Raw genomic sequence first — 19031 nt, 5'->3', positions numbered from 1 at the left:
TTTGGATATTAACCCCTCATCGGTCATATTATTTGCAAATATGTTCTCCAGTCAGTAGGTTGTCTTTTCTTTTTGTTGATGGTTTCCTCTGCTGTGCAAAAGCTTTTAAGTTTAATTAGGTCTCCTCTGTTTATTTTTGCTTTTATTTCTTTTGTTTTAGGACACGGAGCCAAAAAAAAAAAATTGCTACAATTTATGTCAAAGAGTGCTCTGCCTATGTTTTCCTCTAGGAATTTTATAGTATTCAGTCTTACATTTAGATCTTTAATCCACTTTGAGTTTATTTTTGTATATGGTGATAGAGAATGTTCTAATTTCATTCTTTTACATGTAGCTGTCCAGTTTTCCCAGCACCACTTATTGAAGAGACTGTCTTTTCTCCATTGTATAGTCTTGCCTCCTCTGTCATAGATTAATTGACCATAAGAATATGGGTTTATTTCTGGGCTCTCTATTCTATTCCATTGATCAATATGTCTGTTTTTGTGCCAGTACCATATTGTTTTGATTACTGTAGCTTTGTAGTATAGTCTGAAGTCAGGGAGCATGATTCTTCCAGCTCTGTTCTTTCTCAGGATTAGTTTTGGAAGTCCTAGCCACAGCAATCAGAGAAGAAAAAAAAATAAAAGGAATCCAAATTGGAAGGGAAGAAGTAAAACTGTCACTATTTGCAGATGACATGATACTATACATAGAAAATCCTACAGATTTTTTTTTTTTAACCCATCAGGGTTTATTAGAAAACATACCATATAAAACAGCCGCTCCGCGGCACATGGGATCCTCCCAGACCAGGGCTCGAACCCGCATCCCCTACGTTGGCAGGCGGATTCCCAACCACTGTGTCACCAGGGAAGCCACCAGAAAACTACTAGAACTCATCAATGAATTCAGTAAAGTTGCAGGATACAAAATTAATATACAGAAATCTACTGCATTTCTATACACTAACAACAAACTATCAGAAAGAGAAATTAAGGAAACAATTCCATTTATCATCACATCAAAAAGAATAAAATACCTAGGAATAAACCTACCTAAGGAGGTAAAAGTCCTGTACTCGGAAAACTGTAAGACACTGAAGAAAGAAACTGAAGATGACACAAACAGATGGAAAGGTATACCATGTTCTTGGATTGGAAGAATTAATATTGTTAAAATGACCATACTACCCAAGGCAATCTACAGATTCAATGCAATCTCTATCAAAATACCAATGGCATTGTTCACAGAACTAGAACGAATAATTTTAAAATTTGTATGGTAATACAAAAGACTCCTATTAGCCAAAATAAATGAGGTTTTAAATGAGCTTTTCCATCCCCAGTTCACCAACTGTGTTTGTGTTATATTCAACTAGTACATTTTGTTTGTAAAATGTCAAAAGTTTCCCCACTTCCCCCTTCATTTGTGTCAACATCCTCAGTTTCCAATAGCCTAAGTTCAAATATTTAAACATAAAATTTATGGATAAAAAAATGTTTTCATTCATTTTGTCCACAAATACTTACTGAATGCCTACTATGTAGCAACCATGTGCTAATTGCTATTTTAGTCCCTACTATCCAGCAATAATTTACTCATTACATGTGTAGAGATGTCTAAGATGAGAAACTTCATTAACCTCATGATTAGAGTAAGTAGAAACAAACACATACTTTTTGTTTAATACATTTGTCTGAAAATTACGGTATGTATATATGTATTACCTCTTCCTCTAGAGAAGAAAATCTGTGTTATTTAAGTTCTTTTGTATGCCTTACCCTTCTATCAGTAATGAGACAGTATACCCAGGAAATAAAGCCAAGAGGCAGAGCAGAGAAGTCCTATCAGTATGAACTTAGAGCCAGATAGCCTTAGGTTGTAGTTCCTGTTCTCAAACTAATTGGTTATGTAGTCTTAGCTATACCACTTATTCTTTTTTTTTTTTTCTTAACATCTTTATTGGAGTATAATTGCTTTACAATGGTGTGTTAGTTTCTGCTGTATAACAAAGTGAATCAGCTATACATATACATATATCCCCATATCTCCTCCCTCTTGGGTCTCCCTCCCACCCTCCCTATCCCACCCCTCTAGGTGGTCACAAAGCACCGAGCTGATCTCCCTGTGCTATGCAGCTGCTTCCCACTAGCTATCTATTTTACATTTGGTTGTATATATAAGTCCATGCCACTCTCTCACTTCGTCCCAGCTTACCCTTCCCCCTCCCCATGTCCTCAAGTGCATTCTCTACATCTGCGTCTTTATTGCTGTCCTGCCCGTAGGTTCTTCAGAACCATTTTTTTTTTTTTAGATTCCATATATATGTGTTAGCATATGGTATTTGTTTTTCTCTTTCTGACTTACTTCACTCTGTATGACAGACTCTAGGTCCACCCACCTCACTACAAATAACTCAATTTCATTTCTTTTCATGGCTGAGTAATATTCCATTGTATATATGTGCCACATCTTCTTTATCCATTCATCTGTCGATGGACACTTAGGTTGCTTCCATGTCCTGGTTATTGTAAATAGAGCTGCAATGAACATTGTGGTACATATATACCACTTGTTCTTTCTGAATGCTAATTTTTTCATATGTAAAACTGAGATAATTATACCCCCTTGCAGGAATTTTGTGAGAATTAAACAAGATATATGCAAAGTGCCTTAAAGGAAAGTAACACTGTAAATGGCAAAAGACTGTCTTACTGAAATAACTTTGTTTTTAAAGGCCATTACTATAATACCTGATTATTTATCTCTCTCCATTTTAGGGCAGTCTATTATTATTTACTGAATGGGAATCAGGAAATTTGAGCTACAGTTCTGGCTCCTCTTCCTGCTTCTTACGTGACTCTGGGTAAGTTGCTTGATCTCTAACATTCAATATAAAGATAAAAATTCACACTTCCCTTACTGTGTCCTATAATATTATGCATGTCTTTTCTATTTACAGGAGAGCAAGATTGGAAAGAATTTGGGCTTTGGAATCAGAAAGACCCGTTTCCAGCCACATAAGTCTGAACTAATCATTTAATCTCTCTTGAACCTAACTATGTAACTGGATTCTTTCTTCAGGTCCACTGTGAGGCAAAATAAGAGAATGTAAACAAAGTAAACTACAAAGAAGCTAAAAGTGTAAGATAAAGTGATGACCAAATAATGTAGGGGCCAGCATTTACTTTGAACCTGCTCTAGCCCAGATATTATTAGAACAACCCTTTCCACCAAAGTATTCCTACTTTGAAGATTTCAGATTCTTAAATGTAACCTCATTACTTACAAATAGAGGATTTCTTAACCTGGGTTTCTGGGGATGGACGTTACCTCTTGAAATCATTTTCAAGTTTTTGTGTGTCTACACATAACATGCATTTCCGTGAGAAAGAATTCATTGTTTTTTCATCACATAGGCAAAGGGATATATGACCCCAGAAATGTTTAAGAACCAATCAAGGGTGGGGGTAGAAGGTAGGAAGGAACACAGTCTTCAGTTCTGTTAATAGATGAGCAATACTAACAATGTTTTGCATAAGCTTTATTCCCTCACCACACAACTTTTCTGTGCACATGTTGCTCTCTCTGCCTTCCAAATCCTCCTATACTCTCCTAGTCCCTCTGCCTACCGCCATCGCTGGACTAACTCCTTTTTACATTCAAGACTGTTATTCATGGGTCCTTCCTCCAAGAAGCTTTACTGAACTATTACTGCCACCACCCCCAGGCTCTCAGGGAACCATTCTCTGGCCTCAGAATTCTGTGGACAACTCTATCATTGCCTGGATGGTAATTTTCTAACTCGATTCCTCCTCCATTAGGATGGGAGCTCCTTGAAGGCAGGAACTTTGTCTAATACATCTCTGAATTTCCAGAGTTTTGCACAATGCCTGGTACATGGTTGGTATTCAATATATATTTTTGAATGAATAATTTTTAAACAAATAACACAGTCCACAGCATAGTGATTTCTTCCGCAAAGCCTAACATAGAGATTAATATATTAAAATTAATGACTTCTAAGACTCCTGAAAAAAGGCAAGCAAACTATAATTGTTGGCAGATTGTTTTTTCCATTCCTTTACACCAAATCTCAGATTTTTTTTTCCATAACCTTGTTTTGGAGTTTTTTGTTTGTTTGTTTGCTTTACTTGGCTGCACCAGGTCTTAATTGCAGCATGCGGCATCTTCGAGGCATGCATGATCTAGTTCCCTGACCAGGGATCGAACCCAGGCTCCCTGCATTGGGAGCACAGAGTCTTAACCACTGGACCACCAGGGAAGTCCTTCCGGAAAGTTGTTGAAAGTTTTTATTTAGGCATTTCCAAGCCTATATAAAAGTTTTTAATCTTATATAAAATTCTATGCATCTTTGTGTTTGCTTGTTTTGTTTTCCTTCAATTGACATGCAAGTACATTATTCTGAAAGCCTATTTAGAGAGTCAAATATTCACAACAAATAGTTCTCAAAAATATATGACAAATAAAAACTCCTTTTTCTACAGCTTGAAAAAAAGAAATTTTTTAATGAATCCCATTAAATAAATGGGAAATATAAAAAGTAAAAATTATCATATTCCCATATGGTGAACACCATTAATAAATTATCACAAGCTTTCACACTTGTGATAATCTATTATAATCAGAAAAATCAAATTCCGCTAAGAATGAAAATTTTTCTTAAATTAATACTAAAATTAACACCTACATTGCTGAAATTTAACAATTAATAAAAAATATTCTGAAACTCACAGAAGACTGTGCTGTTCTTAAATGACGAAAAGACAAAGCTGTGACTGTTAAGAATATGTATCAAAATATTGGCATCCTTCTGACCTTAATGCTACAGTTCTCTAGTATCTCTCATTGAAAATTACCCTGAGCCAAGATACTGAAACTGAAGCCAAATGCAACATTCATAGATCTCAGAAATACAGACATTATCAGAGCTCCTTAGAAGAAACAAGCACATAAGCATCATGGAAACAAAAGGTGTTTTCTGTCCCAGTACTTCTGGGATCTTTTCACAAAGCCAAGCTCACTGATATTACAAAAGATATAAATGTGACAAAAAATAATTTGAAGTTTTAAAAATATTTCTAAAAAGAGATAAAATTATATAAGTCCACATTCCCTCTTCCATAATTCCAAAATCCCTGAATCTCTAAAAACAGTAATTTTTTTCACAGCTTTGGTGCCAAAACTAATCTGTAAGCAAAACTTAACCTAAATTGATGTGAAGCTATTTATAACTTTTCTTCAATTAGTGTGAATGTGATATTAATGTGTTTGATTATAGGATACTCTCCCATACCCCATTGGGGGTGTTATGTAATAAACAGTACATAATGAAATACTAAGTACATAAAGCAATACATAAGGCTTTATTGCCTTTCAATAATCCAAAAAAAAAAAAAAGAATCTGAATTCTGAAATATATAAGTACATAAAGCAATACATAAGGCTTTATTGCCTTTCCATAATCCAAAAAAAGAAAGAATCTGAATTCTGAAATATATTTGCAAGGCTGCTCAATAAGAGATTGTAGACCTGGATTTCTTCTTCTTTTAAAGGTGATTTTACTAGTAAGCCTTTAGGAAAAGGCACACACACACACACACACACACACACACACGTGCATACACCAATTAAGTTACCATTTCTTTGGGGGTGTAAAACATTGTGCACTTTCCATACTTTATCTCTAATTGTCACCTGCAAAGTAGGTGTTACTATCTCAAATTTACAAATAAGGAAACTAAAGCCAAAAAAGCATAACTATTTTGCCCAGTTACTAACAAAAGATAGAAAACATTATTCTCATTTCTAAGGCTTTTTAAAATTTCAAGATTCTGTCTACAGATAATTTCAGATAATGTAAAGCTGCTTTTTTTAAACAACTCATTTCATTCACAGAGAAAGTGATCAAGGTTCAAGCCACTTTAACAGACTGCATCATTCTAAAATTTCTGCTCTACATAGGCCTCCATAAAAGTAACAAACTTGGCAATATAGGAAAACAAATTATTTAACCCTGTAATTTGAACAAAAGCTTTTTTTTGTGATAGTTGGAAAGGCAGGAGAAGAATCTGAGAAACTGAAGTAGGTACAATCTAGCCTGAGACTAATACCTCTCTCTACATTTAGTTCACTATAAGCTTCTTTTGTATTGTTATTAATAGTCAAATTGTTGGAGAAGAAAAATTCTAATATTCATGTCCTCATTTTAAAGTATAATATTTAAAAGAAGAAACTTCCTTTTGCAAATCTGACCATCTTTCAGAGCTACCTGCATGCTTTAAAAAAGTATCCTAAGATGGGAATAGGAACATACATATGGATAATTACCTTAAATATAAATGAATTAAATGCTCCCACCAAAAGACACAGACTGGCTGAATGGATACAAAAACAAGACCCGTATATATGCTGTCTACAAGAGACCCACTTCAGACCTAGAGACACATACAGACTGAAACTGAGGGGATGGAAAAAGATATTCCATGCAAATGGAAATCAAAAGAAAGCTGAAGTAGCAATTCTCATATCAGACAAAATAGACTTTAAAATAAAGACTATTACAAGAGACAAAGAAGGACACTATATAACGATCAAGGGATCGATCCAAGAGGAAGGTATAACAATTGTAAATATTTATGCACCCAACATAGGAGCGCCTCAATACATAAGGCAAATACTAACAGCCATAAAAGGGGAAATCGACAGCAACACAATCATAGTAGGGGACTTTAACACCCCACTTTCACCAATGGACAGATCATCCAAAATGAAAATAAATAAGGAAACACAAGCTTTAAATGATACATTAAACAAGATGGACTTAATTGATATTTATAGGACATTCCACCCAAAAACACCAGAATACACATTTTTCTCAAGTGCTCATGGAACATTCTCCAGGATAGATCATATCTTGGGTCATAAATCAAGCCTTGGTAAATTTAAGAAAATTGAAATCGTATCAAGTATCTTTTCTGACCACAACGCTATGAGACTAGATATCAATTACAGGAAAAGGTCTGTAAAAAATACAAACACATGGAGGTTACACAATACACTACTTAATAACGAAGTGATCACTGAAGAAATCAAAGGGAAAATCAAAAAATACCTAGAAACAAATGACAATGGAGACACGACAACCCAAAACCTATGGGATGCAGCAAAAGCAGTGCTAAGAGGGAAGTTTATAGCAATACAAGCCTACCTCAAGAAACAGGAAACATCTCGAATAAACAACCTAACCTTGCACCTAAAGCAATTAGAGAAAGAAGAACAAAAAAACCCCAAAGCTAGCAGAAGGAAAGAAATCATAAAGATCAGATCAGAAATAAATGAAAAAGAAATGAAGGAGACAATAGCAAAGATCAATAAAACTAAAAGCTGGTTCTTTGAGAAGATAAACAAAATTGATAAACCATTAGCCAGACTCATCAAGAGAAAAAGGGAGAAGACTCAAATCAATAGAATTAGAAATGAAAAAGGAGAAGTAACCACTGACACTGCAGAAATACAAACGATCATGAGAGACTACTACAAGCAACTCTATGCCAATAAAATGGACAACCTGGAAGAAATGGACAAATTCTTAGAAATGCACAACCTGCCGAGACTGAACCAGGAAGAAATAGAAAATATGAACAGACCAATCACAAGCACTGAAATTGAAACTGTGATTAAAAATCTTCCAACAAATAAAAGCTCAGGATCAGATGGCTTCACAAGCGAATTCTATCAAACATTTAGAGAAGAGCTAACACCTATTCTTCTCAAACTCTTCCAAAATATTGCAGAGGGAGGAACACTCCCAAACTCATTCTACGAGGCCACCATCACCCTGATACCAAAACCAGACAAAGATGTCACAAAGAAAGAAAACTACAGGCCAATATCACTGATGAACATAGATACAAAAATCCTCAACAAAATACTAGCGAACAGAATCCAACAGCACATTAAAAGGATCATACACCATGATCAAGTGGGGTTTATTCCAGGAATGCAAGGATTCTTCAATATACGCAAATCAATCAACGTGATACATCATATTAACAAACTGAAGGAGAAAAACCATATGATCATCTCAATAGATGCAGAGAAAGCTTTCGACAAAATTCAACACCCATTTATGATAAAAGCCCTGCAGAAAGTAGGCATAGAGGGAACTTTCCTCAACATAATAAAGGCCATATATGACAAACCCACAGCCAACATTGTCCTCAATGGTGAAAAACTGAAACCATTTCCACTAAGATCAGGAACAAGACAAGGTTGCCCACTCTCACCACTATTATTCAACATAGTTTTGGAAGTGTTAGCCATAGCACTCAGAGAAGACAAAGAAATAAAAGGAATCCAAATCGGAAAAGAAGAAGTAAAGCTGTCACTGTTTGCAGATGACATGATATTATCCATAGAGAATCCTAAAGATGCTACCAGAAAACTACTAGAGCTAATCAATGAATTTGGTAAAGTAGCAGGATACAAAATTAATGCACAGAAATCTCTTGCATTTCTATACACTAAAGATGAAAAATCTGAAAGAGAAATTAAGAAAACACTACCATTTACCACTCAACAAAAAGAATAAAATATCTAGGAATAAACCTACCTAAGGAGACAAAAGACCTCTATGCAGAAAATTATAAGACACTGATGAAAGAAATTAAAGATAATACAAATAGATGGAGAGATACACCATGCTCTTGGATTGGAAGAATCAACATTGTGAAAATGACTCTACTACCCAAAGCAATCTACAGATTCAATGCAATCCCTATCAAACTACCACTGGCATTTTTCACAGAACTAGAACAAAAAAATTCACAATTTGTATGGAAACACAAAAGACCCTGAATAGCCAAAGCAATCTTGAGAAGGAAAAATGGAGCTGGAGGAATCAGGCTCCCTGACTTCAGACTATATTACAAAGCTACAGTAATCAAGACAGTTTGGTACTGGCACAAAAACAGAAATATAGATCAATGGAACAGGATAGAAAGCCCAGAGATAAACCCACGCACATACGGTCACCTTATCTTTGATAAAGGAGGCAAGCACATACAGTGGAGAAAAGACAGCCTCTTCAATAAGTGGTGCTGGGAAAACTGGACAGCTACATGTAAAAGTATGAAATTGGAACACTCCCTGACACCACACACAAAAATAAACTCAAAATGGATTAAAGACCTAAGTGTAAGGCCAGACACTATCAAACTCTTAGAGGAAAACATAGGCAGAACACTCTATGACATAAATCACAGCAAGATCCTTTTTGACCCAGCTCCTAGAGAAATGGAAATAAAAACACAAATAAACAAATGGGACCTAATGAAACTTAAAAGCTTTTGCACAGCAAAGGAAACCATAAACAAGACCAAAAGACAACCCTCAGAATGGGAGAAAATATTTGCAAATGAAGCAACTGACAAAGGATTAATCTCCAAGATTTACAAGCAGCTCATGAAGCTCAATAACAAAAAAACAAACAACCCAATCCAAAAATGGGCAGAAGACCTAAACAGACATTTCTCCAAAGAAGATATACAGATTGCCAACAAACACATGAAAGAATGCTCAACATCATTAATCATTAGAGAAATGCAAATCAAAACTACAATGAGATATCATCTCACACTGGTCAGAATGGCCATCATCAAAAAATCTAGAAGCAATAAATACTGGAGAGGGTGTGGAGAAAAGGGAACACTCTTGCACTGTTGGTGGGAATGTAAATTGATACAGCCACTGTACGAGAACAGTATGGAGGTTCCTTTAAAAACTAAAAATAGAACTACCTTACGACCCAGCAATCCCACTACTGGGCATATACCCTGAGAAAACCATAATTCAAAAAGAGTCATGTACCAAAATGTTCATTGCAGCTCTATTTACAATAGCCAGCACAAGAAAGCAACCTAAGTGTCCATCATCGGATGAATGGATAAAGAAGATATGGCACATATATACAATGGAATATTACTCAGCCATAAAAAGAAATGAAATGGAGGTATTTGTAGTGAGGTGGATGGAGTCAGAGTCTGTCATACAGAGTGAAGTAAGTCAGAAAGAGAAAAACAAATACAGTATGCTAACACATATATATGGAATCTAAGGGAAAATAAAGGTCATGAAGAACCTAGTGGCAAGACGGGAATAAAGACACAGACCTACTAGAGAATGGACTTGAGGATATGGGGAGGGGGAGGGGTAAGATGTGACAGGGTGAGAGAGTGGCATAGACATATATACACTACCAAATGTAAAATAGATAGCTAGTGGGAAGCAGCCGCATAGCACAGGGAGATCAGCTCGGTGCTTTGTGACCAACTAGAGGGGTGGGATAGGGAGGGTGGGAGGGAGGGAGATGCAAGAGGGAAGAGATATGGGAACATATGTATATGTATAACTGATTCACTTTGTTATAAAGCAGAAACTAACACACCATTGTAAAGCAATTATACTCCAATAAAGATGTTAAAAAAAAAAAGTATCCTAAGTGTCTCTTCACTCCTTCAAGAAATTTCTCAAAATCTACCTCATATAGAGACTTGTCCCATGACACATAGTTCAGCTAACAATTCTACATTCTCCAAAACTTGACATCTGTCTTTCTTCTGACAGCAAATCAATTATGCTAATGAAGAAAAATGAAATGTCTTATGTTAATCACTGTATGTTTAAAGCTTGTTTTTATATGTAAAGTATACATAATACATTTGAATTTTTATATTCAGGCTTCAGGGGAATTAAGGAAACACCATTTATTGGGCTCTTCATATATATTATCTCTACTAGTCACAACTATCCTGTAAATATCATCCCCATTTTAAGGATGAGGAAACTGAAGATCAGAAAATTTGAATCTGAGGTCCACATCAAATAAGTCACAGAAACAGGATTTAAACAAGGATCTGACTCCCAGTTTTTTTCACTTTACCTTGCTAATGTATGCTTAGCTTAGAATATTTCCTGTAGGGAAGGAATTTTCATCATGGCTATTATTTCTTCAGTATGTAGTATGTTGCAATACAAACAGAAAGCCAAATAATGAATCTAGATAATGTTAAAATAGCCAAAAAACTACAACCTTACATTAATTATTTGCAGATTGAGCAAGTTGTTTAACTCCTCTGTGCCAAAACTTCTTCACATGTTAAATAGAGATAATGCCTTAGAGAGTAATTATGATGCTGAAGTGGATTAAATCATTTAAAGCACTTAGTACAATGTCTGGCAGATAATAAACACTCCATAAATGTTAGCTATTGCTCTTGAGATGAGGAATCACCAGACAGACATATTTTGTACCAGGTGTCTCCAGCCAGCAATAGACGTACACCCAATTCAAAGATAGTCAGTCCTACACTGGCTTGTGATCTATGACATGATCTGGTGGGAAAAGATGATGTGTGTCAATCAGATTCTCTTTCTTGGGAATCTGAATTAAGAAACAAAGATCAAGGGACTTCCCTGGTGGCACAGTGGTTAAGAATCCGCCTACCAGTACAGGGGACACCGGTTCAAGCCTTGGTCTGGGAAGATCCCACATGCCGCAGAGCAACTAAGCCCATGCGCCACAACTACTGAGCCCACGTGCCACAACTACTGAAGCCCGAGCACCTAGAGCCCGTGCTCCACAACAGGAGAAGTCACCACAATGAGAAGCCTGCGTACCGCAACGAAGGGTAGCCCGCACTCGCCGCAAGTAGAGAAAGCCCGCGCACAGCAACAAATACCCAACGCAGCCAAAAATAAATAAATAAATAAATAAAATTTATTTTTTAAAAAAAAAACGAAACAAAGATCAAGCCAGTTATTAGTGATTCAGAAGTTAAATGGTCTGGCTCCTACCTTCATCAATTTCCTTTTATCAAGGTTACCAATGATGCTAAATATGTTGCTAAATCTAGTTTTTCAGTCTTCCTTTTTATATCACTTGGCAGCATTCACGCTGTTGAATATGCCCCTTACCTTGAATCATTCTTTTGCTTGTGCTCTTTACTCTCTGTCTCTTTGGAAGGCACTGAAATGTCGCAGCTACTCAACACTTCAGCCCAGGCTGCTTCTCCTCACACTCTCCTGCTAGGCAATTTCAGCCACACTTATGGCTTCAGTAATTAACTCCATGCTACCTCAGACTTTTCTTATAAATTCAACTTCCCTGCCAATCTCCTTACTTATTCGGATATCTCAAAGATACCTCAGATTCCATATGTCCAAAACCAAACACATGATCTTCCCTCTCAAACCCAGCCAAGATCCCTCACAGGACTCCCTATCTCCATTAATGGCACCATCAACTATTCAGTTGCACAAACTAAAACATTAGAAGTACACTTGGATACATCCTTCTCTCACGTTCCCATCTTTCACTAAGTCCTATTGATTTTTCTTAAACATTTTTCAATTCCTTCTCTCCATTTTAGGATTTTTGACCAAAATTCTTATCATAGCCTATAAGGCCCTGCAAGATCTGCTTCAGATTACCTCTTTTCTCCTTTTATTGCCCTATGTGCAGCTACACTTGTCTCCTTTCAGTTCCTTAAATACAATGCATCATGTTTCCTCCTACCTTAGGGTATTTGCACATGGTTTCCCTCTGCCTGGACCACTCTCTGCCCTTCTCTTCATTTATTCGATCTCTATTATATCTCAACTAAAATATCACTTCCTTAGAGAAAGCTCCTTGAACATCTAGACAATATCAGGTCATTCAGTCATTCATTTAACAAATATTTATTAATTAATAACTTAACTCTACACCAGGTATGGTTCTACACATGTGGAATTAATAAACACAAGAAAGACCCTTGCCTTCACGGAGCCTACATTCTAGAGGAGGAAGACAGGCAATGAGCAATAAAAATAATAAGTAGATTAAATAATATGTGTGAAGGCAGTAAGTCTATTGGGGGAAAGAAAGAAAAAAGAGTAAGGTAAGAGAATCACAAGCAGAGAGTTTTCAGTGCTTAACTTGATGCCTGGCATATAGCTGGCACTCAAACATGTGGTGAGTGGATGTATGAAAAAAAGAATGTGCATGTTCAAATTGAGGGAGCTTAAACTATAAAATGAGTAGAGGAATTACTTGGTGGAAAAACAGAGATGCCATGAAAGAAAGAGAAACCATGCAGGTCTTGAGAGATAATGGTCTCTTGAACCATTCTTGATGGCTTCATACAGATTCCAGTTGCAGTCATTGTATGCTCTTCCCATAACCACGACCTCCCTCCTCCACCCCCAAGTGGATCACTCTTGTAACCAAAATACCTAATCAGGACACATATACAAGGTCATGTATACCACTCCATCACCCACCACCACACATATCTCCAAAGCCACTGCTTTTCTACACACACACACACACACACACACACACACACACACACACACACACACACACACACGGATATCATTTTGATGCTCCAGTTCTTCAGTTCCCAGACCCTTTTAGGGACAAACTCCCTCCCACATACACAGAACTGTAAAAACACTTGCTCTCTTCTATGACCCTGTAAAACACTTAGGTCACTATCTCTCCAAGCCCAGGCATACTCACAACGCTGCCCCCTCAGGAACAGGATCCTAGGTTTCCCTGCCTGTTAGTCTCCTTGCACTTTAAAGACTACCTTTCACCCACAGATATGTGAACATGCACCCCTTTCTGATTCTGAATGACCTTCAAGATCACTGATCCCATATATACCCACTGATACCATATATACCCACTGATTCCATATATACCCATATAGCCTCTTTTGGTAGGATTCTAAAGGACTGGGTGTCCCCTCAAGCCTTTTGTCCTCTTAAGGACCCATATGAGCATTTGTATACTTTCTCTGTGACCAGGGGTGACCCTCAGGCACTACAATTCCCCAAAGCACAAATACTCGTATATCCCTCTTCCATGGCACTACCTGATACTAAAGTAACACTCCTACTTACACCTGCCTCAGAATCAGAGCCCCTCTCCCCTAAACCATGCCCCTTTAGGGAACCCTCCCATATTCCCACACGACTGTGTACAACCCCCCCGTGACGCAGCCTACCCCCTACAATCAGCCCCCATCACAGGTGCCCCTCAGGAGGGGTGTCCGGCGTCTTCCGTGGGGTCCCAGCCCTTTCTCAGCCAATGCTCACTCAAAAGTGTGCACACTCTCATACACCCCTGCGACGCCTGGACCCCAGGGTGCCTGCCCGCCACTCAGAGGGGCACGTTCCTCCCTTGACCCCTGACCCCGAGGTCATAGCCCCACCGCGCAAACACAGAGGTGGCCTCCTCAGGAGTAGCACCATGCCCAAGTCGGCTGTCCCCTCAGGCCCAGGACAGCCGTGCAGCCTCAGCGCTTCCCCGATAGACCGCCCCCACCGACCTGCCTCAGGCGCCGTCTGGCTCCGCTCCGCCATTTTTTGCTGTCCCTCCGCCTCTGAGGCCACGCGAAAATTAGGGGGCAGTGGGTAGTGGGCAATGGGATCCGCGGGCTGACAGGAACTCCCTCCGGAAGACGCGGCGCGACGGTTGCCAGGGCAACGGGCGGCCGGCGTGCGGACGGCCGGCGTGTGGCGGGGGGCAGGCTGGGAGCTAGCGCGCGTCCGAGGCCCCGCCCTCTCGGCGCGAGGCCCCCTCGGCGCGAGACCCCCCTCCCGGGACAGGCGCCTGCAGGGCTGGGACTCCGCTGCGCTTCTACCCTGCAACCTGGCCACCGCGTGCTGGCAACTGAGCATGCTCGGCCGCCTCTGGGGCGCAGGAACCAGGTCTGCTGGGGTCGCGCTCTCCTGCCGCGCACGCGGGTGCTCGAGCTGACCGAAGAGCTGGTTGGGCTGGCTCTTCTGTGGTTGGTACTCAACTTTGGGAGCTTGGGACAGGCTTCTTGATTTCCCAGCGCTTCTCCCCACCGTGTGCCTGTCCCTGATCGAGGTGCTGAGTAACTTATATCTTAAACTGAAAAGCCCTGAAAATCAATAATAATTATGTGCCCACCCCACCCCAAACACGCGGAGGACTAACGGGGTTGGCCTTATCGCCCCTGTACAACCGCACCAGCTCCCAACTCTAGAAAAGGCTTCCCTTTCGCTAGTCTATTTCTCAGTATACTAGGATGCTCTTTCCCATCTCTGATGAATTGCCACTACCTTCTAAGACCAAACTGGAACATTATTCTTTATAGAACTGCTCTGTCCTCCCACAGTCCCCTGTGCATTCCTGTCCTAACACTTACAATGCTTTATGCATTATTTACTTCTCTTTTCCTCACTTGACAGTGGAGTTCCCTTATACCTAGGGTCAGTGTCTTTATCTTTGTATACTCCATAATACAGCATTGTGCTTGACACAAAGGAGGTGCCAAGTAAATGTTTACATAATGAAAAGTTGTCCCTAGGTTCACACCTGCACATTCTTACCTGTCTTACTGAGCACTTAATTTTTTTACCAAATACCTTGATAGGTAGGCCCCTACTCCTCCAGCTCACAGAGAAAGGAAAAGAGATAATGACTTTGATGGAGGTTAACTAGTCTTTGAAGTGCTATAGGAGCAGAGCGATGGAACTGTAAGTTGGGGGGAGGGGGGCAGGGGGTGATGGCTAATCAGAGAAGTCTTCAGAGAGGAGTGGATACCCTAGCTGAGTCTTGAAGAATGTGTCTACTTAAACAAATGCGCAAGGTGGGAGTTGCGAGTTGTTAAGTTTTATTTGGGGCAAAATGAGAACTATAGCCCAGGAGACAGCACCTCAGATAGCTGTGAGAAACTGCTCCAAAGAAGCAGGGGGAAGGTCAGTATATATGTGATTTTGGTGAAGGGGGAGTACATGCAGTCAAGCACATATTTATGCAGAAGGTTTCTGCTAGTCTCATGAAGGTTACTGCTAGTCATGAGGAGCAGACGTCACCAGGAAGGATTTTAGTGCTTTTCTAGATATGAGATATAAGAACTGGGCTTATAAAATCGGCTCCTGAAAATATCTATCTATCTGAAGACCTGTTCTGGCAGTTCTTCCCAGAGCACAGAGGGCCTCATTTCTGCTCTCTACCCTGAACTCCTTTCAGGGGGTGTTGAAAGTCAGCAGTTGCAGCAGCACATGATTTAATCCTTGTAGAGGTAGATGGCAAGTGCCACTGGCAGGTGCCAATTTGTAGCTGACATACTCATTGAGCCTCAGTTTCCTTTTCCAACAAACTGAGACAAAGGTCCTGCCTGCCACAAAGAATTCTCTAAGTCACAAATGGTGTGATAGATTAAAATGCATTTTAATGAAGTGTAGGGTGGGCAGAAGAGAGATGAAAATATTTTTTAATCAAACTTGTCATTTATATTTCTGCTTTGCTTATGTTGGTTTGGCCTTCTAAAAATATTACCAGTCTTTTCTTATTTGGTTCTTAAATTTTAATTAAAAAAAAAAAATAAAAAACTGCCCTATGCTAAGGCTATAAAAGAGTTAGTTAGGGATTTTTTTGTTAGCCTGAATAAAATATTTAAAAGTTAGAACATGACTGAACTCACCAGAAAGGAAAATATTCTGATGTTGAAAGGAAGAGAGAAATCAACGGTGCAAAATCATTATCCTTATAATTTCCTCAGCCCAGACTGCTCTTTTTTCAGATATCTGCCTGCCTCTTACTTCATTCAGGTCTCATCTCAAATGTTATATTATTGGAGATGTCTTCCCTGACAATACTACTTAAAATGTACTTCTCAGATATTTCATAGCTTTTAGAGTATTGTGAATATCTTATGTTCTATAATTTTTTTATACTTGCTTTCCTTATGTAGACAAATGCTATTGATTTTTATGAGTTAATATTAGAATTGTAAAATTCAGTGAACTCTCATATTATGTCTAACAGTTTGTTGACTATTTCAGATTTTTTTAACCTATAAGAAAAATCAACTGCAAAACCATAGTTGTCTCTTCCCTTCCTATTCTTTTAACATATTTCTTTTTCCTGTATTATTACTTTAGCCAGAGCCTCTAGTATTGTGTTTAAAAGTAGTTTATAACTGGGATTCTTGTCTTTTCCTGACATTAAAGGTGCTACATCTAAAGTTTTTCCATTAAATGTAACTTTTGACTCAAAGTCTTTGTCAAACTAAAGAAGTTTTCAAAGTTTTTCAATTACACGTAAATATTGAATGTTAAATCGAAAGCTCTTTTTGCAACTACTAACATAATCATGTGTTTTTTCTACTTTAATGCAGTAAAACAAATTAATAGATTGTCTGATGTTGAAACATCTTTGCATTTTTGGGTTAAATATTATTTGATCACAGTTTATTTTTTAATACATTGTTGGATTCAGTTAGCTATTTTATTTTTTAAATGTTTATATCTATGTTAGAAAATAAAATGGGTTGGACTTACCTGGTGGCGCAGTGGTTAAGAATCTGCCTGCCAATGAAGGGGACACGGGTTCAATCCCTGCTCCAGGAGGATCCCACATGCCACGGAGCAACTAAGCCCATGCACCACAACTACTGAACCTGCACTCTAGAGCCCATGAGCCACAACTCCTGAGCCCACACACCACAACTACTGAAGCACACCTAGAGGCCATGCTCCGCAACAAGAGAAGCCACCCCAATGAGAAGCCCTCAAACCGCAAGGAAGAGTAGCCCCTGCTCACTGCAACTAGAGAAAGCCAGCATGCAGCAATGAAGAGCCAATGCAGCCAAAAAAAAAAAAAAAAGAAAAGAAAATGGGTCACCTGAGCCTAGAGAATTTGGGGAGGGACATTTTTTATTATCATTTCTAATTCTTTAATGATTATTATTTTGTATTTTTCTGGAGCCAATTTTGACATTTTATATGTTTCAGAAATCTATCAATTTCATTTATGTTTTTAATTTTCATATTTTTAATTTTTAAGATCTCTCTTGTGTCTATATTTATTTGTTTTTATTACGAATTGTGTTTATTTCCATTTTTTTCTTGATTGGTATTAACAGAGATATATCTATCTTATTGATCTTTTCAAAGCTTATAATTTTGTGAAACTCCCTCTCTCTCTCTCTCACTCACCCTCACTCTCTCTCACTCTTGCTCTCTCTCTTTCTCTCTTTCAATTAGTTAGGATTAGATTCAGGTACAAGCTACAGGAAAGCCCAAAATGCCAGTGGCTTATGCAAGATAAAATATTTCTTCTTTCTTAAGTTTAAGAAGTTCTGAGATAGTTCAGCGCTGTTATGGTACTCTAAATGTCAGGGGTCAAACTATGTGTATCTTGGTGCTCCACTTTGCATGGTTTCCATTTTGGTCCAAGATGACTACTGGAGTTCCAGCCATTAAGGTTATATTTCAGCCAGCAAGAAGGAGAAATGTCTTTTAAGGGCACATTCTATAAGTTGCACATACAAATCTACTTATATCCCATTGAGAGAATTTGCTCACAGAAACACTCCTAGCTGAAGAAATGAGTCTCTATTATGGGCAGTTGTGTGCCCAGATCAGGAAAGGATACGTAATTGGTGTGGCCCAGTGCAAAAATTATTAAGAATTTCAAGATGGCAACAGGAGAGCTTTAAACTAATCTTGGGGCTTTCTGAGTATTGCACCCTGCGTGACCGCACAGGTCACATGCCCATGAAACTGATCTATTTAATGAAGAGGAGGAGGAGGAGAAATATGGAGGGACAATTGGAAGTCTGTGCCCCATTATTTAATTTAATCATTTCTTCCCTTTTTTTTCCCATTTGTGGTTCTTAGGGTTTACTCTACCTGAATTGAACATTTAGCTAATTGTTTTATTTCCTAAAAAATATATTGTATATTTCCTTCCATGTACTTAGATAGGTATTATTATTATTGCCATTTTACCAAGGAGAAGAATGAACACTGAGAATCTGAATACACTGGTCAAGCTCAAAGAGTTAATAATTGGCAACACTGGGATATGAACCCAACCAGCTTGTCTCTGGATTCTGTGCGTTTACTTAGTGCAATGTACTACCTCTCTACATTGTGTATACATTTTAATTGTACCTATCACTTAAGTTGTAACTTATTTCCTTATATCTCCCTTTCCAATT

The 19031-nt window shown here is 38.4% G+C and overlaps 1 protein-coding gene across 1 annotated transcript in view; it reads right to left on the bottom strand.

The window, feature by feature from the left end:
- AGBL4 (AGBL carboxypeptidase 4) overlaps nucleotides 1-16250 on the bottom strand; it is a 1392661-nt gene extending 1376411 nt beyond the window's left edge. The window contains exon 1 of the mRNA XM_082372119.1: nucleotides 14382-16250. Within this exon, the coding sequence (XP_082228245.1) occupies nucleotides 14382-14733 (352 nt within the window). The 5' untranslated portion in view covers nucleotides 14734-16250. The remainder of the gene's footprint in view (nucleotides 1-14381) is intronic.
- Nucleotides 16251-19031: the final 2781 nt, after the last annotated feature.

The sequence above is a fragment of the Balaenoptera borealis genome (assembly GCF_965194805.1).
Source record: "Balaenoptera borealis genome assembly, chromosome: 1".
In the NCBI taxonomy this organism is placed as follows: domain Eukaryota; kingdom Metazoa; phylum Chordata; class Mammalia; order Artiodactyla; family Balaenopteridae; genus Balaenoptera; species Balaenoptera borealis.
This window is presented reverse-complemented; position numbering and strand designations above follow the sequence as displayed.